General features: G+C 54.4%; 1 protein-coding gene across 46 annotated transcripts in view; it reads left to right on the top strand.

Annotated features, from left to right (window-relative positions):
- The window catches only part of ABLIM2 (actin binding LIM protein family member 2), a 141,850-nt gene that overhangs the window by 42,654 nt on the left and 74,568 nt on the right, over positions 1–24,628 (top strand). For all 46 annotated transcript variants that reach the window (XR_005357162.1, XR_005357163.1, XR_005357161.1 and 43 more), the window contains exons 3-6: positions 5,078–5,261; positions 12,044–12,159; positions 19,978–20,104; positions 22,767–22,860. Coding sequence is in view for 43 of the 46 variants with exons in the window: in XM_038533109.1 (XP_038389037.1) it covers positions 5,078–5,261; positions 12,044–12,159; positions 19,978–20,104; positions 22,767–22,860 (521 nt within the window). In the remaining 3 variants the exon portion in view is untranslated. The remainder of the gene's footprint in view (positions 1–5,077; positions 5,262–12,043; positions 12,160–19,977; positions 20,105–22,766; positions 22,861–24,628) is intronic.

The raw sequence follows: 24,628 nt of genomic DNA, 5'->3' as shown, positions 1-24,628 counted from the left end.
GTGATTATGCTCTCCTGTTGGATGCTTTGATGCCTGGAGGTCTGGGTGCAAATCCCACGCCTTCCCCACCCCACCCCACCCCACTCATGTGGGTCTTAGACACGTTTCCTAGCCTCAGGGTTCATGCAATAGTGATTTCTTGGGCACCTACTATGTGCAGGCAGTGAGGGTGCTTGAGATGCATTCATGAACAAAACGGAAATCCTTGTCCTTGTAGAGATCATGTTCCAGCGCAGGGAACAGACAGCAAACACTGGGTAGGATAAATATGTTTTACCATGGGCTAGGTCCCGTGCAGGGAGGGAGGCAGAGGGGCTCAGGAAAGGCAGGCACTGGGGCTGGGGGAGTCAGTCGCTCACTATTTTCAGCTGGGTCGTCAGGGTGGGCTTCAGGGAGGAAAAGCCCAAGTGAAGAATCGAGGGATATTTGGGAAGAGCCTTGCAGCCAGAGGGAGCGGCTAGGACAAAGACAGGGAAGCAGGGTTTGTGCCTGGTGGACTCAGGGACAGGCCAGAGCAGAATGAGAACGGGGAGGGTCCTGTGAGGCCCTTGGCTCTAACGTCCCTGGTTGACAGACGGAGGAGGGCTCTGGTCCTCCTTTGTTTCCACAGACCCCTGTGGCAGTGCTGTGTGTGGATGTGTGGGGAAGGGCTCGGGGGCTACGTGTTGCCATCTGGCAGCTCTATCCTCATGCTGCAAAATAGCATATAAATGTGTCAAACACCCAGCACATAGTAGGTCCTCAAGAAAAAGGGTTAAAGTTGCCGTTTTCACAAAGAACTTGAAATTTGCTGCACACACAGGGTCAAGAGAACCAGACTGGTTTTTCGAGGCAAATTTCAAGCACAGACCTGTGCTTTTAGAACAGTGGTTTTGAGTGTGGTGTCTGTACCCTGCTCGTCATGCCCTGGACACACGACCCCGACTCCACTCGTGGCCCCCAGAAAGTGGGCGTTCCTCATGGGAGAAGCAGAACCACGGTTGTGGAAGGAGCCCGGCAGGGAGGGAAGGGACTGTGATGGGGAGCTAAGCCCGCCAGCTCTGCCTGCAGCTTGCCGGTATACGGCAAGGACACATCCATCTGGGGCTATAAATAGCCACCAGAGAGCCACTCTGGACACCTGGGGGTGGCAAGCGGATGGTGCAAAATGCCTGCATTCTCTCCTTTTGGGGCATTCCAGGGGCATTTTAAAAAAAAAAAAGATTTTATTTATTTGAAAGAGAGAGAGAGAGCACAAGTAGGTGAAGGGCAGAGGCAGAGGGAGAAGCAGGCTCCCCGCTGAGCAGGGAGCCTGACGCGGGGCTTGACCCCAGGACCCATGACCTGAGCCGAAGGCAGATGCTCCCCACTGAGCCACTCAGGTGCCCCCCTTCCCAGGGCGTTTATGACAAACTGACCGAGGGCTTTCAGAACCAAAGGCAAGCTTCAGATAGATGGGCCTATCCTGCCCAGGGCACGTTTCTGCACAGCCTGGCCCACGCAGGGTGCTCCAGGATCTGCAGACCACGTGGCAGGAAGGACTCTGGCTACAGGGGCCTGTTGGTACAGATGGAGGGGCCTGGGTCCCAGGGCCCAGGGTCGGGGTGAGCCCTACTGGTAGTGGCCATGAGCCCCGAGCTGGCTCGCTCCCATCAGGCCGCAGGAGCTGCCTCCAGCTGTTTCCTCGTATTCTGATGTGAGCCACCCCCTTTCTCCGCACCGCCCCCCGGAACAGAGAGGCGTACTAGAGAGTGGGACATATCCCTCAGGACCCCTGTCGGGTTCAGGTTCGATTCAGTGCACAGTCCGCCATCCTGTCCTCTGTGAGTCTCTTTAACTTGGAGTCATGTGTCCATACATGTCCTGACTGATTGAGCTCCCATGTTCCCGTCACCGATGGGATGCTCCAACATCAACCCCCCCATGTGAGGCCCACGGGGAACCTGGCCATCCCTCTGCTGTTGGACACTTACGTCCACTGCAGCCTGGCACTGAGCCACCTGGCGTCCTGTGCCCCATCTCACTGATTTCTTAAGACAACCATGCAAGACATGAGCGTGGTTGACCCTATTGTACAGACAAGGACTCGGAGGTTCAGAGAGGCTGAGCAGCATGCCCGAGGTCACAGAGTTGGGGGCAGCAGAGGACCCCAGCCCAGGCTGGCCGACTCTGAAGCCCAGTGAGAACGCAGCACAGCGTGTGTGCTGCTGCCGCAGCGACACCAACCAGCAGAGCTTCTGTGGGTGCTCCCGGTCATTTCCTGGGGATAGGCCCTAGGAAAGAGATCGATGGGTCAAAGGGTAGGAGCCGTTTGCATGTTCTTTAGACTCAGCACCAGGTGGTCTTTCCGAAAGCGTCTGCCCACCCCTGCCATGCTCCTGATGGTTTCTCACGAATGACCCTGTGAAGGCGCAGGACTGACCCTCCGGGTCCCCCACGGCCGCTCTGCTCCCGGGGTTGGAGTTGGCTAATTTGACAGGCAAGATAGGAGGTCATGGTTGTCCTGATCAGGCCTGTTTACATTCCTAATGAATTTGGAGTTTTTCGTTTTAGCAGGTGGAGGTGTGGGGTTTGAGTGTGACCTCATGCGCATGGGGCCACCACAGGCCGCCCAGCAGCAGGGTGACCATGAGGGACACTCACGCAGTCTCAGTGGGGCACTACATCCGTGGGCACATTTTCCTCCCATATCAAGGTTACGCCAGCATAGCCGTGTAAAGATTAGGACAGCCCGATGCCAGCGTGCGGATATCCTTGGGCCATCCTGTCGCTCCAGGGCTGTCTTGTCTGTCACAGGTGGCATTTACAGAAAGACCCCTAGCAAGGCCCTGGGTAGGCTGTTCTTCCCGAGGCGGGGTCCGCCTGCTGGGCGTGCACCGTGCTGCAGGATGTCATAAAAGGTTTACACTCCCTCAAATTTCTGCAGATGCTCTTCTGAAACTCGACCTGCCTGAGGAGGCACCTTGGGGCAGGGGGCAAGCGGGAGGCTGTCGGGCTCCCCTCCCCTCCCAGGGCACCAGGCAAAGGTGTGGTTCCGCAGTCGGGGCTCCCTTGATCAGACGCCGGGGGCTCCCCTCGCTCACCACTGTCTGTGGCATCAAGAGCTGATGCAGAAAGGTTTTCCTTTGTGTGTCTAAAACGATTTACCAAAATTTATATTGTATGTGTTATTTTGATAGCTTTCTTCTAATCTTTGTAAAAAAAATAACTCAATCCAGAATAACTGATTAAATATTTAGAGCCTTGTGACCACGAGAAATTCCTAATAAATCAATGTCCACATTGACTCTAGATTTTTTTGTCGGTGTTGCAGAGAACATGTGGAGCTTCCTGTCTTAAAATACATTATATTTTTTATTAATTTCAGAGATAGAACTTAGTGATTCATCAGTTGCATACACACCCAGTGCTCATGACATCACGTGCCCTCCTTCATGCCCATCACCCAGTGACCCCGTCCCCCCACCGCCCTCCCCTCCAGGGACCCTCCGTGTGTTTCCTGTGATTAAGCGTCTCTTATGGCTGGTCTCCCTCTCTGATTTCATCTTGTTTTATTTTTCTCTCCCTTTCTCTATGTTCATGTGTTTTGTTTTTTAAGTTTCACATGAGTGAGATCATATGGTAATTGTCTTTTTCTGATTGTCTTATTTTGCTCAGCATAATACCCACTAGTTCCACTCACGTCACTGCAAGTGGTAAGATTTCATCCTTTCTGAGGCTGAGTAATATTCCATTGTGTATATACACCACATCTTCTTTATCCATTCACCTGTTGATGGACATCTGGGCTCTTTCCATAGCTTGCCTACTGTGGACGTCGCTGCTATGAACATCGGGGTGCGTTATGTTCACATGCCGTGCTTTGGGGAAGTAGAGTGGACAGAGGCTTTCTAGGCAGAAAAGGGACTAAGTGAAGTTTCTGCTTTTACTGAGACTTGGCTGTGGGTTTTGCATATATGTTGGTGGTCTTGCTTTGGCATCTACTTCTGGATGTGCTCAAAAGGATGACGTGAGTTAAATTTCAAATTGCCAATACTTAGAATTTACCAGAAACAATATCCTTTGCTATCAATTAATGTTTGATGGAAAATTTTAAGTGTGGATTCAAAAACATGATGATGGAAGAAGAAGAAAGGAAAGAGGGAAGGAAGGAAGGAGGGAAGGAAGGATGGAAGGGAGGGAGGGAGGAAAGGAGGAAGGATATAGTTTTCAAGACTCTGCTTGGGGGCTGTGACCCACGAGGACCCAGGACTGACCTGGCTGGCAGGGCAGGGACTACAGGGGTGTCCTCCTGGCCTCCGGCAGGGAGGGGCTGGGCCAGCCGGGGCAGGCATAGGTGGCTCCCTCTGGAACCATGCCTGGCTCCCACGTGCCCCTGGGCTGCAGGGGGAGTGTGTAAGTGAAGGCATGGGTGTCCTGGACACAGACTGGCAGGCTGTCCCGAGAAAAGTCACCCCTATCCCCACCTGGCAGCTTGTCCCCACCCCATCTTTGGGGCTTTGCAGTGCAGTTTCCCGGGGCCAGCTGTGTGTTAGCGGACAGGGGACAAAAAGGTTTGTGTTCAAGTGTTCATGGTCTCTCTCCCTCCGGGCCTTGCCCACACCGTGGGAGACAGACATCGGGACATGGAAACGGGCAGGAGTCGGGAAGAGGGTCAGGGAGTTGCTCTGGGGCCTGGGGGCAACCACAGGACACCTCTGTGCTCCCCATGCTGCACGAGATCTTCTCACCAGAGCAGAGCACCTTCCCCGGGCTGTTGCATTCCCTGCTGGGAGCAGCCCAGTCAGAGAAGCAGAGGGGCTCGTTGGCATCCACACTTCACCCCTGCTGAGGTCCAGGGGGCTGGCCAGGGAGGGAGGCGGGCCGGCCTCTTAGTGGAGCCTGATTCTTCTGGGTCCATGCCACTTTTCTGGAAGCTTCCACAAGAAAGTCCACTGGGCACCAGGCTGAGTGGCCCAAATAGGCATCTGTACTGGGAATCTAGCCACCCAGGTTCAGCGAGTCACCCCAAATTAGCACGGAGACCTGTGTCAAGTGGGAGTGGTGTGTGGTGGGGCTGGCAGGTGGGCCCCCCACTAACGCCATGGCTCTCCCCCAGCATGTGGCTGTGACCTGGCCGAGGGTGGCTTCTTCGTGCGGCAGGGCGAGTACATCTGCACGCTGGACTACCAGCGCCTGTATGGGACCCGCTGCTTCAGCTGCGACCAGTTCATCGAGGGCGAGGTGGTGTCGGCGCTGGGCAAGACCTACCACCCCGACTGCTTCGTGTGTGCCGTGTGTCGGTGAGTCAGGCCTCCGGGCTCCCTGCTCCTTCCGGGTGCTCCCTCCTTCCTCCTTCCCCTCTCCCTCCCTCCTCCTTCCTTCCTCCTCCCTCTCTCCCTCACCCCTCCTTCCCTCCTCTCTCCTCCCCCTCCTCCCATTTCCCTCCTTCCTCCCCTCTCTTTCCTCTTCCCTCCCTCCTCCCTCCTTCTCCCTCCTCCCTTTTCCTTCCCTCCCATCTCCTTCTTTCCCTCCTCCCTCCTCCTTCTTTCCCTCTCCCCTCCTTCCCTCCCTTGTCCTTCCCTTTCCTCCTCCTTCCTTTCCTCCCATGTCCTTCCTTCCCTCCCTTCCTCCTCCCTTCCCCCTCAAGCATGGGTATCTTCCAGATTTGAGGAAGGGTCCTTCCCCTTATAGAATCTACCCAGCCACTGCCCCATGCAGGCCTCAAAGTTGCCTGCTTGGGGTCCTGCCCCTGGGGTCCCTGCCTCCCCTCTGTCTGTCCCTCCTTCCTGCTGCCCCCAGGGCATCCATAAGAAAGTACAAGCCCCTTGGTCCAGCTGAGAGAGGCTTCACAGGTTGTTCTAGTTCCTTCCTTCCATCACTCATTCATTCATCCTACCAGGCTTTTTCAGCACCTCTGTGGGCCTGGCACAGGGCTGGCACCAGCAGCTTGTAGATGCATTAGCTCAGACTCTCCAGGCTCAGCACCTAGAGACATGAAGCATAAGGGTGCCACCCTCATCTCCAGGAACTTTCCTTTACAGGGGCCCAGCTCTCTCCCTCCTCAGGGCAGCCTCTGTGTCCAGTGCAGGGGCTCTTATGGGCCCCACAACACTGCCCTAGCAGCACGGCCCTGGGGCTGCTTGATGTGAGCTCCTTTGGAGACTTAGCAGGGAGGCCAGAAGCTGCTTCCCCATGTGAGCATCCTCCTCCTTCAGTGCCGCCCCACACCCTAGACACATTGCTTCCGGGGAGATGTTCTATTTCTAAGAAACAAAGAATAAAAGAACCCAGAGTTTATTTTCTGCTCTGTTGTTTCTGTCTCACCACACCCAGTTTCAAGGGGATTTTTTGAGTGTTGTTCCAAGAGCTGTTGTCTGTAGACATGGCATGTGTGCTGGACAGAAGTGGATGCTTGGCCAGGGGGGCTGCAGAGAGGGGGGAACAATGAAGGAATATTTCTAATGACAGTTTCTGTGTTGTTGCAGCATTTGTGGGTCTCAGAGTTCCCACGGGGATGATAGAATGTTTGATTTCTATACATGATGCTTAGAGACAAGGGGACATAATCATAGTAAGTGTGAAGGATCACCTCTGGATAATCTTCAGTTTTTGAAATAATAGTAGACAGCTCCATCACACTGGAGTAACTGGGCTGCATGTACCACCCTCCATACACAACTGCAACACCCTATATGAAGCAGTTGTTTTGGGGCTCTGGGGCACAAGCTGTGTGGGACTAAGACTAGGGCCACCAAGGCCATGGACCCTGCAACCACCCAGCTTTGTGTCTGGAGGCAGTTCCTGGAGCCATAGTACAAGGAGAGAAGACCAAGTCAGGAGGCAGTGATATGAGCAGCAGAGGCTGTACCCCAGAAGGGAGGAAGCCACACAGAGCAAGTGCAGAGAGCAACGTGGGGGGAGCCTTTGAGCCTTTCACTGAACACAAAACCACAGAGGCGCATATCACAAAGTGGATGAAGAATGGCCAGATTGGTGCAAGCTGAATGGTTCCCGGGGCTGGGAGACATCAAATTGTGACCAGGTTGTTTTACAGCCAGGTGTGCAGTGGGGATGCCAAGAAAGTTGTGCCTTATTCATGGGACTAAAATGGCCCTAGAGCAAAGGCTATGAACACCTGCTGAAAGGAAGTACAAGAATAAACCCCAAAAGGTGGCACTGATCTGCAAATGAACTAACTGCCTGCCAGAACAAGTCATGCACTCTTCACAAGAAGACGGGAAATCCAGCTCTCAGCAACATAGCATAGGCAGTGCCCAGCATCCAATCAAATATTACTAGTCATAAAAGCTGGGAAAGGAGACCCAAAGCCAGAAGACAAGCCAGTCAATAGCAGTAGACCCATAAATGAGTGTGTTGTGAAACCAACAGATGGTGGCTTTGAAACAGTACTGAAAATGTGCTTAGGTGTTTAAAGGAAAATGTCAATGCACATAGAAGTCTCACAGAAGGTATAAAAAGAAGTCAAATGGACTTTCTGGAAAGTACAGTTTCTGAGATGAAAAATCCCTTCAAAGAAATTAGCAGTAGATTAGGTATTGCAGACGAAAGGCTTGGTGAACCTGAAGACATAACAACAGAAACTCTTCAGGCTAAAGTGAAAAGACGGAAAAGACTAGAAAACATGAAGACAGATTCAGCTATCTGTGGATCAAGGATCTTTCTATCTGTTTGGATTGGGAAGGGGAGACCCCCAAGGTAGGGAAGGCCAAATAATTGAAGAAATAATGGCTGAAAAATTTCCAAACTTGATGAAACTATAAACCCACGGATCCAGGCATCTTGATGAACCTCAAGCAGAATAAACACAATAGAATCCTACTAAGTCCATCATAATAAAATTTCTGAAAAGTAGTAATAAGAAATCTAACAAAAAGCAAGAAAAAAGACCCACATCATATACAGTGGAATGGAAGAATTATTGCAGACCTCTCACCTGAAACTATGCACCATAGAAGATAGTGGAATGGCATCTTTAAAGAGTTACAGGAAAAAAATCAAACAATTCCATACCAAGCCAAAAGAAAGAAAGAGGAAGAAAGAAGAAAGAGAAAGAAGAAAGAAAGAAGAGAGAGAGAGAGAGAAAGAAAGAAAAGAAAGAAGAAAGATAAAGAAAAAGAAAAGAAGGAAGAAAAGAAAAGGGCTTTCAAAAAACGAAGACAAGACCTCTAAAGAGTAAAGGGTTTCTGTTTTGGGTTGATGAGAAAGTACTCAAATTGATTGTGGGGACATGTGCACAAGTCTGAATACACTAGAAACTAATGAATTATAGGTATTGAATGGCATGAATATTATATACAGGCACACCTCATTTTGTTGCACTTCACTTTATTGTGCTTTGCATATACTGTACTTTTTACAGATTGAAGGTTCATGGTAACCCTGCATTGAGCAAGTGTGTTGGTGCCATTTTCTGACAGAATTTTCTCACTTTGGGTCTCTGTCACCTTTTGGTAACTTTTGCAATATGTCAAACTTTTTTATGATTATATTGTCTGATCTGTGGTCAGATTACAACTTGCTGAAAGTTCAGATGATGGTTAGTATTTTTTATTAAGGTATGTGCTTTATTGCTTTAGTTTTTAGACTTAGTGCTATTGCATGTTTAATAGACTACAGTGTAAACATTACTTTTCTATGCACGAGGAAACCAGAAGATCCATTTGACTTGCTTTCTTGCAATATTTGCTTTATTGCAGTGTTCTGGAACTGAACCCTCAGTATCTCCAAGATGTATGCGATTAAAATAACATGAATAAATGTGTTCCCCCCTGCAAAAAAAAAATAAAAGCAAAATAAAAACTTCTGTAGACACACAAAAGCTAAGAGAACTTGTTGCCAGCACACTAACGTGACAGTAAAGCTAGAGGAAGAAAAATGATGTCAAAAGACATCAGCAAAGTATAGAGGCAAGCCATCAGCTGGTAGATAAGGTACATCTGCTGAGGGACTGGCATCCAAAAAATATAAAGAACTTCTACAAGTCAGCAATGAGAAGATAAATAAGAACCCTATTAAAAAATAGGCAGAAGAGTTTAACAGACACTCCACAAAAGAATACACATGAATGACCATAAGCACATGCAACAGGGCCGATTAAAAGGATAAAATACCATCACCCATCCACTGGACTGGCTAAAGCTAAAATGGTGGGTAATGACAAGTGTTGGTGAGGATATGAAGCTGAAGCAATGATCATGTATGGCCGGGGGAATGCAAAGTGGTACAACCTATCTGGAAATCAGTGTGTCAGTTTGTTGTAACGTTGAACACAGAGTTAGCATATGGCCCAGTGGTTCCATTCCTAGGTATGTACCCAAGAGAAGTGGAAGCACATGTCTACCTAAAGAGTTGTCACCAAACGTTCTTAGCAGTTTTATTTGTAAGAGCCCCCAACTGGAAAGAACCCAAATATCCTTCAACAGTGAGTGGAATCTTGTTGTCCCTCATCTGTCCAGTGGAGCACCACTGTGCCACAGTAACAAGGGCCAAACTAATGATGTATGCAGTGCAAGGGACAGGATGCTGAACCAGCCATCAAAGACTACCTACTGTGTGGTTCCATGTGTATGCAGTTCCAGAAAAGACATATCCCATCCACAGTGACAGAGTGCCCATCATGGTTGCCTGCGGCCAAGGGTGCTAGTGGGAAGTGATTATAGACAGTCACAGGGGACTGTTTGCAGTGGACAGAATGTCCCATATCATGACTATGATGATGAAAACATGAATGCATGCATTTGTCAAAGTATATTTCAATAAAGTTGAACTAAGAAAATAATAACTACCATTTATTCAGCCTCTCCTGGTCCCAGGCAGTATGCCAGAGCTTTCCATGCAGTTTGTCTGATGGATGGATGAATACATGGATGGATAGATGGAAGGATGGATGGATGGATGGATGGATGAATAGATGGATGATGCATGGATGGAGAGAGGGATTGATGGATAAGTGGATGATGCATGGATGGATACATGCATGGATGGATGGATGGATGGATGAATGGATGGATGGATGGATGGATGGAGTGATGGAGTGATGAATAACAATCCCATGACACAGGTATTATCAGTCCCACTTTACAGGTGAGAAACAGGACTCAGATGGGGTAAGTAACTTGCTCAGGGTCACATAGCCAGAGACCCTGTCAGTGCACATGCAGCCAAGGTGAGGAACCCCACTCTATCCCAACACCCCACATTACCAGGCCAGCTGTAGGACTCTAGGAAGAGAGCAGCAGAGCACAGCACTGGCCACAAGTGACACAGCACAAGGCATCAGTTGCAAAGGCTCTCTGCCCAAGAAGCTAGGTCTGCAGGGCTGTCTCACAAGCCTGCGGAGATGGCCAGCTCAGTCTCTATTCGTCCTTGGTCTCCAAGAGAAGGGACTGGCCCACTGGGGGCCCCAGAACACACCAGCTGAATGAACGCCAGCCGTACGTGAGGGGGGGCTATGGCAGTCTCCGTTGGGGGGAGACATGCTGCAGGGCTGGGGCTGGCCTGGGGCTGGTGTGACCAGGCAGGCTACGTGAGGAGGCCAGGCAGGAGGGGGTGCTGAATTAGGCCCCCTGGGGGCCTTCAGTCATTCTCTTGTTCACTCACTCATTCACTCTAGCAAGGTGTACCTCTTGAGCACAAGGGATATGCCATGGATTTCCCAGCCCTGAGAAGGCAGCTGGGAGACTCTGCCTCCTGGGGCCTGTGTGGATGTCCTCCCCACCCTTGCAGCCCCCTCCAGACACATTCAGCTCCACAGATAATTCTGGACCTTCCAGAAGCCCTTTGGGGGAACCATTAGGAGAGCATTGAACTCTGGGTTTCTGAGGTCAGGAGCTCCTGGGTTCACTGCTCCACCCTCAGGGGCAAGGCCAGGGTTTGTATGCAGCGGGTGCTCAAGGCTTTAAGCAGTGGCAAAGGCATATCCTGGTTGAGAGAATTCTGCAGGCTACTGCTCCAGAGCACAGGTTGTTTGGTCAGCCTGAGCTGGGGAAGGAAAGTGGCCCAGGGCTGCCGATTGCTCAGTGGCAGCAGGTGGCCAGGATGGACGTGGGCAGGACACTGAAGTCTGTCTTCCTGCCCCTGGTGGCAGGTGGCCTGTCCCTCACTTGCCAGAGAGCAGCCAGTTTACCCATCTCCCAGGCACCAGAGAGGAAGTCCTTGGTGCAGGAAGGCTAGCTGGCTCTCTGCAACCCAGAGCTGTGACCTATCTTGCACCAGGTCTGGGACTTGCTCTGGATGCAGAATTTCAGTGAGCGCAAAAAAAAAAAAAAAAATAATAATAATAATAATAATAATTTTTTAAAAAATCAACAATCAAGGTAAATGATAATGTGATATTTTAAAACATTAAAAATCAGTGCAGCAAAATCCATACTGAGCAAAATGCTAAATTTAAATAAAGATGGGATAAAATGTACAGTACCTTGGTGTCTGGTGCTTATACAAGCTGCTAACATCTTAAAGACTAGACTAGGTAGGTAAATCATGGGGCTTCGGAGCCTGACAGGTCTTGGTTTGACTCTGGTTCTGACATGCCTCGGCTGTGTGTCCTTGGAAAGTTAACTCTCCTCTCTGAACTTCAGTGTTCTCACCTATAGAGAAAAAAGATGAAGCAAATTCCAGCTTGGACAAATGCCCTACAGTTATTAAATGAAGCATGCCTGTGAGGTATCTATTGTAATATTTGGCTCCTGGCACATAGTAGTTGCTCAATAAATGCTAGCCATTGCCATTGCTGTTAAACTGATATGGACAAAGCATCCTGGGTGGTCAGAGGAGGCAGGGTTGAATGGAGGAGGGGGCGGTTGAGGCTGCCTGGTCGGTTGCCGCGTGCCAAGCACGGCGCCGGCCCTCGCTGCTCCCGGCCAGGGCGCTGCATGCACCTGTCTGTGCAGAGGGATCACATGGTGGGAGCACCGCGGTGCCCGGATGGGGGGGTCCTGCGTCCTCCGCCTGCGACGCCTGTCTCCAGGAGGCCCCCGGGGAGGCGGTGGTATACGGGGGGGCCCCAGGAGAAGAGCCAGAGGCAATCCTGGCTGGTCACACACTCACTCTCTTGTTTCAGATTGCCTTTCCCGCCGGGGGACCGAGTGACTTTCAATGGGAAGGAATGCATGTGCCAGAAGTGCTCCCTGCCCAAGACAGCGGGCAGCAGTGCGTACCTGTCCCAGGGCCTCTGGAGTAAGTGGGCACTGAGCGGCGTGGCGGGTGGGGGTGGGGTGGAAGCTGCCTTCCGCGGGGCCCGGGGAGGGGCCTGACCACACAGACACAGACCAGAAGGGGTGGGAGTGAAGGGTAGCTGTGGACAAACACAGGACGGGAGCAAGGGACAGAAGGTCTCTGGGGGGCTGTGCCCTCCAGCCTGCCTCCTCCAGGAAGCCTCCCGGGGCCTGGGCGGATGTCCTCTCCACCCCTGCAGCCCCCTCCAGACACATTCAGCTCCACAGATAATTCTAGACCTTCCAGAAGCCCTTTAGGGGAACCATTAGGAGAGCATTGAACTCTGGGCTTCTGAGGTCAGGAGCTCCTGGGTTCACTGCTCCACCCCCAGGGGCAAGGCCAGGGTTTGTATGCAGCAGGTGCTCAAAAGATGCTTGTTGGAGGCAAAAGCAGACCATGAGGGAACAAATGTGTGCAGAGGTGTCACTGAGGGTGCAGGGCAGCAGGAGTGCAAGGCGGGGCAGGCAGGTGCTGCGTCCACGACTCTCGGGGCCAGATGTGGGACGCAGGGACTGGGAAGGGGGCCCAGCGCTCCAGCACCCGCCGCAGCCAGGCTCCCCGGGGAGACATGGAGTTTCAGAGCCCACCCCGCGTGCCGTGGTCACTGAGGTCGCGCCCTCCTCCCGACAGCGGAGGGCTTCCTGTTGACTTCCAGAGCCAGCCTCTCGCTCAGGGTTCAGTCTCTCTCCCCCGTGAAGCACCTTCTTCCCACCCGCCCACCTCATCTGCCGCTTTGGAAGTCTCTCCAGAGGAGCTTGCACCTGCAGCCTTCTAGAAGCTCCGAGCTGGCCTTGGGGTCCGGCAGTGGTTTTACTCTGTGAAAGGAGGTGAAGCCCTGATTCCCTGGGGAGGCAAGCTAGCCGCAGTGCCAGCTGGGGAGGCTGCTGCTTTGGGGCTTGCTGGGAGAGTCCTCTCCCACTGAGGTCTGGACTCACTGACCTTCTGAGGATTTGCTTCATACATAATCAATACTATTATAATTAAATCTGAAAGAGTAGGCAAAAACTCTAACAAGTAAAAATAAAAAATGGGGTGAGATGAGTTTTTTGTTTGTTTTTTTATTTTATTTATTCAGGAGAGACGCAAAGAGGCAGAGACACAGGCAGAGGGAGAAGGGAGAAGCAGGCTCCATGCAGGGAGCCCGATGTGGGACTCGATCCCGGGACTCTGGGTTCACGCCCTGGGCCGAAGACAGACACTCAACCACTGAGCCACCCAGGCATCCCAAGATGAGTTTGAACAGTGTGTCCAGAGCTCCCTGGCAGCCAGAGTGAGAAAGGAAATATGCCTGAACCCAGATTCATTGATAGTTTTTTGAGAGTCTTAAAAGACTGCTCTTTCCAAGTGTACATTTGTTTTAAAATATCAAATTTACGGAGTGCCTGGGTGGCTCAGTTGGTGAAGCATCTAGCTTCGGCTCAGGTCATGATCTCAGGGTCCTGGGATTGAGCCCCGTGTCGGGCTCCACACTTAGTGAGGAGCCTGCTTCTCCTTCTCCTTCTGACCCCAATCCTGCTGGTGCTCTGTCTCTCTCAAATAAATAAAATATTAAAAAAATTTAATACCAAATGTACATTTCCAGAGAACAAATGCTCCCCTATCAGACCCCCTAGGTGGTCTGATAATGCAAGTGGCCCCTCTTCCGGCCCACGGTGAGACTGTCCAGCTTAGAACCTCTGCTGTGCCTAGAAAGTGTAGACATTCGTCACCAGCTCTTGGTTCCTGTGTGGATGTCTGCAGAGTCTTCCTAATTCCTGCTGTGCCCGGAGCAGCCCCGCCGGCCAGGAAGCCTCTCCTCTTCTGCAGAGGCCCTGAGTCTGGTGGGGAGATGGACGTGTGCCGGGTGCCCAGCGTCCAGCCAGGGGGTGGTGCGCCTGGGGCTGGGGCTAGGGCCTTCAGACCTCGAAGCAGGGGACGCTGTGACCACATGGAGGAGGTGGCCTTTGTTCTGAAACTTGAAACCCAGGGTCACGTAGGTGGGCATTAAAGGGAAGGGACCACAGAACGGAGAACATGGAGTGTGCTGTGGGCAACTGGCAGGCCCTTGTCAGTGGATGGGGGCGGGGGTGGGGTGGGGACGGGTGCTGCTGTGTGCAGACAGGAACAGAAGGAAGCGGGAGAGATGGAAACCCTATGGCAAAGCCAGGCCAAGGAGTCCCGGGTGCGTCCCGGAGGCAGTGAGAGCCGTAGATGGCTGTTGAGCAAGGGCTGCTGGGAAGAACCTGGGCGGCCCTGTAATTTGCCTGCAGGTTTCAGGGCTTGGGGGCAGGTGGGGGCTGCTGCCTCTGCAGTTAGGGGGGAAGGAGCAGCTGTTGGGGTAGGAGTTCAGCTGGAGTTCTGGTCCTGAGCATCCCTCAGTGTCTCTCTTCCACTCTCTGGCCGGAGCCTGTTGCTTAGTAACAAGATAAGTGCTTCACGCCGCTGGACGCCCACGCCATTCCATCCCTGAAGGAGCTCAGCCCTCCTCCTGAGGCTTGCACGACAGCTCCCGCCCTGCCTGGAGGAGGGTCTTCTCCCCAAGGGCTGGGAGCTGTCTGCTTCTCCTCCAGGCTCTCCTTCCCCAGGCTCCCCTTCCCCAGGCTCCCCTTCCCCGGAACCCCCAGCTCTGAGCTGCTTGCTGGTCTAGCTGTCCCAGGGCAGCCTTCCCAGGGGCCTGGCGCCAGGCCATGTCCCTTCTCTGGGCCTTGAGACTGGGGGTGCGTTCAGAAGTGGGTGTGGGCAGTGTCTGGGGTAGGGCAGGAGGAGGTGGGACCTCGGGGACACGGAGTGGGGAGCAGCTCTCTGGGGCCTGGTCTTGGGTTTGGCCACGCATTTCCCCACCCACCCTGGGTCTGGGCTTCCCATACTGGGGCTCAGCCCTACCAGGGCATAGAGGGCTTCACATCTAGAACCTGGGGTCACACTAGAGCTGGGGACACTGGAGCTGGGGTCTGGAGGCCCCGCACCTGAGCCCTCAGCAGAAAGGGATGCCTGCCCTCTGAGATGTCTGGTCTGTGGCCTTTGGAGCTTCTGTGTCTGCCTCCCTGAGAGAGGCTGCCCTGGAGCCCCAGCCCCCTCGCTGGCCCATCCTGCCTGGGAAATGGGACAGTGAGGCTGTGAGGTTATATGCCTTGTGGGGTACAGTGACTGCCGTGTGGGTGTACCTGCCTTATAGGGTGCAGACACCCTGTGGGGTACAGTTGCCCTGTTGGGTGCTGTGCCTAAATTGCAGGGTGCTATGGCTGACTTGTGGGGCACACCTGCCTTATGGGTGGTGTGGCAGCCTTATAGGGTGCATCTGCTTTGTGGGGTGCTGTGGCTGCCCTGTGGGGTGCTGTGGCTACCTTGTGGGGTGCACCTGCCCTGTGGGGTGCCACGGCCCCCAGGAGCCAACACCCAACCTTGGCCACCATTGGGCCGTGCACCTCATGCCCTCGTGTTGCCGTCAGGGGTGGATGTCCCCGGTTTACCCAGAGTTCCGGTGTGTGGGGTGCACGTGAATGTGCTTTCTCTCTGCCAGCTGCTGCTCCAAGCTCTTCCGCTCAGTTTGGGGCTTTCAGAGAAATGACAGGGCTCGCTCATCACTTGTTAGCATTTTCACCCTTTAGACCTTGGTAGGCTCCATGCTTTCCAAAGTCAATCTCAATTGGACTCAGAGCCAGAGTCCTTCAGTCCTTCCCTGCTCCCCAGCCTGGTTTGACCTGGGGGGAGAGGAGGGGCGAGGGTGCATCTGACCCACCCTAGTTCACAGCTAGAGCTCAAAGAGGCCGCCCCGCATGTCCTATGTCCCACGTAAGTTAGCGGCAGAGCTGGTGATCCCATGCCATGTCTGCTGGAGGAGGGAGCAAACAGGAGACTATGGAACTTTCTAGAAGGGTCATGCTGGGGCAGCGGCCCAGGCTCACCCCCATTGCTGTGATGGCAGAGCCAAGCCAGGGTGTGTGGGTGAGTGGGCGGCCAGCTGTGGCCCTTCCCGGCGACCTCTGCCTCCCTCCAGGATATCCCCTCCCTCGGCTGACGACTGCTGTTGTCAGGATTCGTCACACAAGATTCTGTACTGTCGTCGACAAAGCCCTGCATAGCTATGCGTAGCTCCAGTTGTGTTTAGAAAGTGATGATTGCTGTTTTCATGACCATGGTCCTCCGTGCAGGTTGCTCTTGCGTCTGAGCTCGGGCCTTGCTGTTGGTGGGATTCTGCTCACTGGGGGAGTGCGGGGCTGGGGCCGGTGTCAGGTCCACACCTCCCTGCAGCTGCAGCTGGCATGCTCACCTGCAGCCTCTGGGCCCTCCCCTGGCACCGGGCGGGAGGCAGAGGGTCCTGTTGGAGAGATGTCTTCGGATGGCTTCCCGCGGGGCATCGGGCCACCGGGTCTTCCTGTCATGACAACAGCATCGGCCTCGGTGCATAGTCAGTTGTCAGACACACCGCGGGCCTGTGGCTGTTAGCTCTCCTGAGCCTCCGAACAAGAATGGGAGCCCGGACCACCATCGCCCCCGGAAAAATGCATCCCCACTGTGCTGGGCAGAGACGAGAAGTGACGTGCCCAGTCACACAGCTGGTGAGGGCAGCCTGGCCCCAAGGGCCCTGTGTCTAACCGTGTCCACCCCGCCTCCCGCCAGCCCTGGCACAGCGCGGTGTGACATGCCCCTGCTTTGTCCATTTAGGAGAAGCACTAGGCTCCGAGCCGGGCTTCTCGTCTGGCGCTGTTGATAGTTGGGGCCAGATGATTCTTTGCTGTGGGACCGTCCCGCACGTTGGAAGATATTGAGCAGCATGCCGAGCCTCGGCCCCCAGGTGCCTGGAGCGTGCCCCCTCTGGTTGTGACAATCAGAAGTGTCTCCAGACATGGCCAAATGCCCCCCGGGGAGCACAGCCATCCTTGGTTGAGAGGCAGTGACCTGGAGCTTACAGAGTGAGCCCGCACTCGAAGCCGGCTGGCTCGAATCCAGAACGGGCAAGTTGCATGGTCTGTGCTGCTGGGGGGCCAGTGGAGGTAGTGGGCTGGGGATGGGGTCTGGATGGGGTCTGGATGCCTCCCGGACTTGAGAGGAGAGGGCACTCTCTGGGTCCCTGTCATTCATTCACGCATGCATGCATGCATTTGCCAAGTGTCGGAGCTACCAGCCCACACTGGGCCCCAGGGGTCCCCAGATGAACAGGCCGCCCTCCAGCCTTGAGGCCCTGGATCTCGAATGTGGGTCTTCAAGTGTTTTCAAAGTTGCGTGTGAATTTGAACTCTGTGATAATTTAGGAAAGCCAGAGCTTGACCAACAGTTTTGTGGGCGTCAAATATTTTTTTTATAAATTTATTTGTTATTGGTGTTCAATTTGCCAACATACAGAATAACACCCAGGGCTCATCCTGTCAAGTGCCCCCCTCAGTACCCATCACCCAGTCACCCCTGCCCCCTGCCCACCTCCCCCTCCACCACCCCCAATTCGTTTCCCAGAGTTAGGAGTCTCTCATGTTCTGTCTCCCTTTCTGATATTTCCCACTCATTTTTTCTCCTTTCCCCTTTATTCCCTTTCACTATTTTTTATATTCCCCAAATGAATGAGACCATATAATGTTTGTCCTTCTCCGATTGACTTACTTCACTCAGCATAATACCCTCTAGTTCCATCCACGTTGAAGCAAATGGTGGGTATTTGTCATTTCTAATGGCTGAGGAATATTCCATTGTATACATAGACCACATCTTCTTTATCCACTCATCTTTCGATGGACACCGAGGCTCCTTCCACAGTTTGGCTATTGTGGCCATTGCTGCTAGAAACATCGGGGTGCAGGTGTCCTAGTGTTTCATTGCATCCGTATCTTTGGGGTAAATCCCCAACAGTGCAATTGCTGGGTCGTAGGGCAGGTTTATTTTTAACTCTTTGAGGAACCTCCACACAGTTTTCCAGAGTGGCTGCACCATTTCAACATTCCCACCAACAGTGCAGGAGGGTTCCCTTTTCTCCGCATCCTCTCCAACATGAGTGGTTTCCTGCCTTGTTAATTTTCCCATTCTCACTGGTGTGAGGTGGTATCTCATTGTGGTTTTGATTTGTATTTCCCTGATGGACAGTGATGCGGAGCATTTCCTCATGTGCGTGTTGGCCATGTCTATGTCTTCCTCTGTGAGATTTCTGTTCATGTGCGTCAAATATTTTTTATTCTTCAAACAACACGACGCTGCTATCTGCCAAGGTGAGAGTAGCACCTGTGAAGCCCCTGCCGTGCACCCCCTGGAGCTCCGTCCCTTTCTGTCCTGGTGGGCGGCACCCTCTTGTGCCGGCATGGCCTGTGTGGTCTTTCTGTTTTGCCATTTAATGGCATTGCTCCACCCCACAAGTGAGGAAACAGGGACCCCAAAGAGTACAGAGCTTGGCTCTAGTGTGACCCCGTGAGTGGTAGGGACCAGGGTTGGTATCCAGGCCTGTTGGGCCACATTCTTTCATTTTGAGTAGCAGGGTCCCTGCTCCCCTTGCCTGCCCCTAGGCTGAGCCCAGGACTGTTAGGCTGCTCTGCTCAGGGGCTCCTGCTGGCTGTGGGGGCGATTTGCCAGATGACTTCTCCTTGGCTCTGCTCTTCAGGACACTGCGGGGCTCCCCAAGGCCTTGCCTGTCCTGCCCCCAACACACACAGACACACACACACACGTGCTCACAGCCACAGGGACATGCTCACACACAGATGCATATTCACACAGACACACACATAGGCACACTCATACAAGGACACACATTCATGCAGGAACACAGAGACGCATTCACAGGGATGCACACACACACAGACACACATACATGAACGGTCTCGATCACCCACAGACATACACATTCACACAAAGGCACTGGTGCACGCACACACAACACACTCACACAGGTGCACCTGGGCCAGTCATGCTGCCGGTCTCTGCACCCGAGGTTCCCCTGTCCTGCTCCACCCCGTCATCCTTCGGCACCGGTGACACTGGCTGTGGGGGCCCTGGGGTGACTGCCCACGGTTGGAAGGCAGGATCCAGAGGCCCAAGTGTGAAGGAGAGGGCCTGGGTCCCAGGGGCCATTGAGCAGGGGTGGGCACACTGTAGTGGGGAGCAGAGGAGGTATGGGGACACCAGGCAGGGGCTCAGACCAGGTGGGGACCACAGAATGCAGAACACATGTCACCTGTGGGTGGTTTGCCAAGGGGAGGACTCCCCAAGGCTGACTGCCTGGGGCCTGGCTGGGACTTGGACTGAGACTGGGAGCAGGGACTCGGGTTGGGGACTGGCAGGCTGTGTCTGGGATGCAGCACAGATGGTCGAAGAAGGAGATCCAGATGAGTGGGCCAGGAGGGCTTCCTGGGAGAGGCATCCAGGCAGGCTAGAGCCCAGAGGAAGGAGTGGCAGGGGGTGGCAGCCCAGACCTCTCTTGGGTGGGCACATCGGTTGGGTCAGTTAGGCTCACAGTCTACTTGTGGACAGAGGAGGACAGGTGGGGGCCCCCAGGCCTGCTGCCCCCCGTCCAGGCGGCCCCCACCCTGCAGTGTGCTCCTGTTTGAAGACACCCCTGCTATCCTGGCTTGGCACCCATCCTCTGTCAGCTCTGGGCCCAGGCTGCATGCAATTGGTGCTCAATGTGTGCAGGGATGAACTTTGTGATTTGTTTCCTACGTGTTCACAGCAGCCGGCATGTCACGGGGTCCCTGCAGCACACCCAGCCGGATAGTCCCCTCTGTCCCCCCCCACAGGCTGGCGCTGCACACTTCTGTGCCTGGAGACCCAGCAGTGCAGGCGCCCACAACGACGATGTCTGTGTCCTGTGCTTTCTTCCAGGTTGTGGAGGCTGCGGCGCAGAAATAAAAAATGGTCAGTCCCTAGTGGCTTTGGACAAACACTGGCATTTGGGCTGTTTTAAGTGTGAGACGTGCGGGAAGCAGCTCGATGCGGAGTACATCAGCAAGTGAGTGGCGGGGTCCTCCCATGTGAGCCTGCTCCGTCCGTCCCCCTGCAGCCACTCCTGTCCTGTCCCCCGTGTGGCCTCAGGGCCCTGCATGTTTGACTCCCAGCCTGGCATCTCCTCCCACCAGCCTTGCTTCCCTAGTGTGGCCTGCAGAGACCTCAGCTCCATTTCTACGGATTGAAACAGACAGTGCCCCCCGCCCTTGCCCATCCATGGGGGTCACCCTCCCGTGGCACCTGGGTCACCTGCAGAATGTGCATTGGATGCCAGCTGACTCCAGCAGCAGGAGTGGGGGGGACAGATGTGATGACTCAGTCCCAACTCCAACTTTTGCAGTGCTTGACCATCGGGCAGCCCCCCGCCCCACCAACCTTGTGTCCCCAACCCCAGATGTGACGGCTGGTTTGAGTGGGGGGTCGGAGGGCACGTGTCCTCAGAAGGCAGTGCAAACGGAGCCTCTGGAAGGACTTAGCCCTGAGCAGGAGTGGCTGGTTTGCCGGGAAGGGGTGCATTTCATTCCCTGGGGTCAGGGGCCTTGAGTCAGGGAAGCCGCCCTGTGGCACAGGGTTAGGGGGTGAGCTGAAGTGTGCAGAGCAGGCTCCTTCCTGCAAGTTTGAGGGCTCCGGGCAGCTAGTGTGGGAGACCCTGCTGGTTCTCGATCCCCGAGGGAGCAGAAGTATCCCAGGAACTGGCTGTACAATAGAACGGCACAGGATGAAACCTGCACGCACATGCACACACGCACACTCACACAGGCAGGAGTACACATCACACCCGGGGAATCCAGAGGAGGTCGCCGATGTGCCCCCACCCATCCCCTGGCTGCACTCGTACCATCGTACCCTCGCTGTGCCCGAGGTCACTCACAGGGGAAATGGGGTGAAGGGAGTGTGGGGTCTCTCTGTCTTGTGTCTCCACCACTACGTGTGGAGTCATGGAGTCCACATGTTTTCAGTGAAAGTCCCCAAGCCAGGACGGACCTCTGTCTAGGCCAGATCAGGCTGGGGGAGGTACTGGCCGTTCCTCTGTCACAGTGAAGGAAAGGGGGGCGTGACTCCCATGAAGGCAGCCCTGGGAGACAGAGCACTTTAAAGTAAAGTAAGACCTGCCCAGCCCCCAGGGCGCTCGCTGGTAGCTCACCCACACGGCTCGCCTGTCACTCAGCAGCCTCCAGAATGGTCCCAGAATTGACAGGGAGGGTGCGTTGGTGTTGCCATAGAGACATTATCTCTGCTTCCTGGGTTTGGGGCACAGACACCATTGTGGGAAGTAATTGGGACCCTGAGGTCAGCGACATTTGGAAGTTGGTCCTAAGGGCTAAGTGTACCTCTTCCTCTCCTGGAAGGAAAGGCTTCATCCTCTCCGGAGCTGTGGTCAGAGAAATAGCCTGTGGTCACTGCGACTCCAGGGGCTCCAAACCACCCCCTCTTCCCGTCCTGCAGGCCACTTCCTCCAGGAAGCCTTCCCGTCCTACAGAAGGTCCAGAGGGCGGCATTAGCTCTGGTCTCCCATAAGTTGAGAACTCTTAGCCTCTGTTGGCAGCCACATGATAATCAAAACCCTACTGGGAACCACAGGGAGACCTTGGCGGTGCAGGGGAAGGGAGATGCGCTCGGGCAGCAGGTGCCCCTGCATGCCAGTGGCCTCCACACCCAAATCCTACTGGGCCGGGCCAGGCCGAGGGGCGGCCCTGGTTAGCAATGGCAGTGGCCTTGGCCACCAATTGGCGAGAGCCTGCCGTGTGCTAGGTGTTGGCCACATCTTCATTAGACTTTACTATAATTTCTCCCATTTTATGGTTGGGGAAGCCGAGGCTCAGAAAGGTTAAGCGACTTGCCCAGGAGCACACAGCTGGGGAGTGGTGGCATTTGAGTGCAAGCCTGTTCATTTCACTGCTGCCCACCAGCACCTCCCTGCACGGAGCGTGGCCACCAACCCAGGAACCCTGGCACCACCTCTGGGCCCTCCCTCTGCTGCCACGCTGCCTCCTCCTGTGTTGTGTTGACCCCATAATAATAATTACAGTCACTTTCAAACCAGCTCCTGCCCCGTGCGCTATCTTCCCATCAGCAGCCCCAAGAACCAGCTATTCCCCTCTCAGTGCATTCAGGGGAGGCTCAGCATTGACTCGCCCAAGGCTGCCCAGATACCTGGGAGCGGCACCCAAAGCCACGTGTCACTCGTCACTGCTTCCCCACACCACGAACGATGCCCGGCGTGGTGTGGGCACGCTGTAAATATGCATGCACAGTGGATAGGTCACCTGCAGCCCTCGTGTCCCCTCCCACGAGGCCAGATGCCTCTGCCGCCACACCCAGGGACAGAGAGGCTCTGTCCCAACCCCACATGTGCCACGTGACATTGCGTCATCCACAGACCTGGTCCTGGCATGGGCACCTTTGTCACACACACTTTGTGGCTCATGATTTTGTAGGACACCCCAGACCCCTTTAGTAAGTCAATAGGCCATTTCCTGCCCACATTACTGAATGGGGGGTGGAATGAACTGGAAGGAAGAGCCCCGTCGGTGGGAGCATCTTCACTTTCCCAGATGTGGCTCTTACTCCCACGGCTGAGCCTCTGGAGGCCGCTGCCAGCCCTCACCTGGCTGCCCGGTCCCCGGGTGAACCTGTACGCGTCCTGATGGCCTGTCTCGTTGCAGGGACGGGCTGCCCTACTGTGAGGCCGACTACCACACCAAGTTCGGCATCCGCTGTGACGGCTGTGAGAAGTACATCACGGGGCACGTGCTGGAGGTGAGTGGGCCGCTGGGCGCCCTCTCTGAGCCAGGTCCTGCTCCCGTGCCCCTCGGGGTGTCCGATGTTCATGTGCGTTTGTGCAGGAATACGTACCCCTGAGCTTTTGCCTCCCCGTTCCTCCCAGCTCTTCCAGGGGACAGCTTCCTTAGCCCTCCAGGGCCTGCTCAGCGAGGGCCATCTCCGGGAAGCCTTCCCTGGACATGGTCTCTCCTGTGCCCTCTACAAGCTGATGAGGCTGGAGAGGTGTATTTGGGGGTGGAGGGTTGTTTGAGATCCTGGGTCCAACTCTCCTGTGTCTAGATGAGGGTCTGAGTTCTGGAGGAATGAAAGTGTGCAAGGCGGCAGGACCCTGTGCCCATAGGAGGCCCGTAGGAGTGGTCACTGGGCCGGGCCGGTCACACAGCAGTCACGGGGTAGGCGGGCTTTCTGGGGTGCTGAAAGTGCATCTTTTGATGGCCGTGGGAGTTACAAGGCTCTGTCTCTTTGTGAAAAATGAACATGTAGCATTCACTGTGATAGTTGTTCAGTAAGATAAATCCCATGGGATGACCACACCCCATGCACCTGGGTGTCAGACCCAGCCCATCCCTCTACTCATTCCTCAGCCTCTCTTTGGCTCTGTGCTGGGGCTGCCCCTGTCCCTGGGGAAGAGGCACAGGGGACAGAGGACTCCGCCGAGGGGCTTGGGAGCCTTTCCCAGCAGGTCACAGAGGGGCCTCTGGGCGTGGGGGGATGATGAAGGCTGCGGAGCCAGGGATCGCCCGGGTCAGACTGGCATTTTAAAGAGCATGGGGCTGCAGCTGAGGCCAGGCACTGGAGGCCAGGGACAGTGGGGCACATGGGGTGCCCCTCGAAACTCCAGGGACCCCAGCCCTGCCTGTACCCACAGCTACTGCCTGGCACATAATCGGCTTCCCCAATGCTGCAGCGGAATCGTACATTGAGTGCTGAGCTGCTTTTTTTTTGTTGTTGTTTTTTTGTTTTTTTGAGCTGCTTTTCTTGAAATTACACTTGATGTCCATCTGAGCAGTAGAGACAGAGTTGCTCCGGCTTCGGCTCCACCCACATTCCCTCTCAGCCCTCAGTGGCCCCCCCATCCCTGGGAGTAGGAAAGGGAGAGGGCAGTGGGTGTCACACCCACCCCACACGACAGTGCAGCCCCTCCCCTGGTTCCCAGAGCATGAACCCCCCACCCACCCCAGGTCAGCGCACAGTGGGAAGGCCCCAGCTCTGGGGGGAGGGGCCTGAGGACGGGTGTGAGCCCACGCTCATGCTCACGGACAGTGGGGAGTGTGCAGAGCACAAATCGGGCAAGGAGGGTGGATCACTGATAATGGGATCATGGGTAGCTGAACTTTTTGGCTGGTTCCCTTCTGGTTTTTTCTCTCTCTGTGTAATTCTAGTTGAGACCAAACCGTTTGTACAACATGATATTCTGATTTTGTCCCATTCACATTTCCTATTTAGTCAATTCCCCTGTTTTTGTGTGTGCATGGTTTGTTTGTTTGTTTGTTTGTTTTGTACGATGGGCCTTTTTGTTACACAGCTACATTGGGAACATAGCTCATATACTGCACAGTTCAGCCCTTACCGTGTGCCGTTTGGTGGCTGTCAGTATCCACGCAGACGCATGCATGTCGCACGTCCATTCCAGAGCATTTCCATCACCTCAACAAGAGCCTGATGCCCCAGCACCTCGGGTCTCCCTCCTGTCTGTCTGTCCACAGATTTCCCTCTTCCACACAGGTCCCATGAATGGGGTCAG

This window comes from Canis lupus, chromosome 3, assembly GCF_011100685.1.
Source record: "Canis lupus familiaris isolate Mischka breed German Shepherd chromosome 3, alternate assembly UU_Cfam_GSD_1.0, whole genome shotgun sequence".
Lineage (NCBI taxonomy): Eukaryota > Metazoa > Chordata > Mammalia > Carnivora > Canidae > Canis > Canis lupus.
The sequence above is the reverse complement of the archived record's forward strand: the minus strand, read 5'-3'. Positions and strand labels throughout refer to the sequence as shown.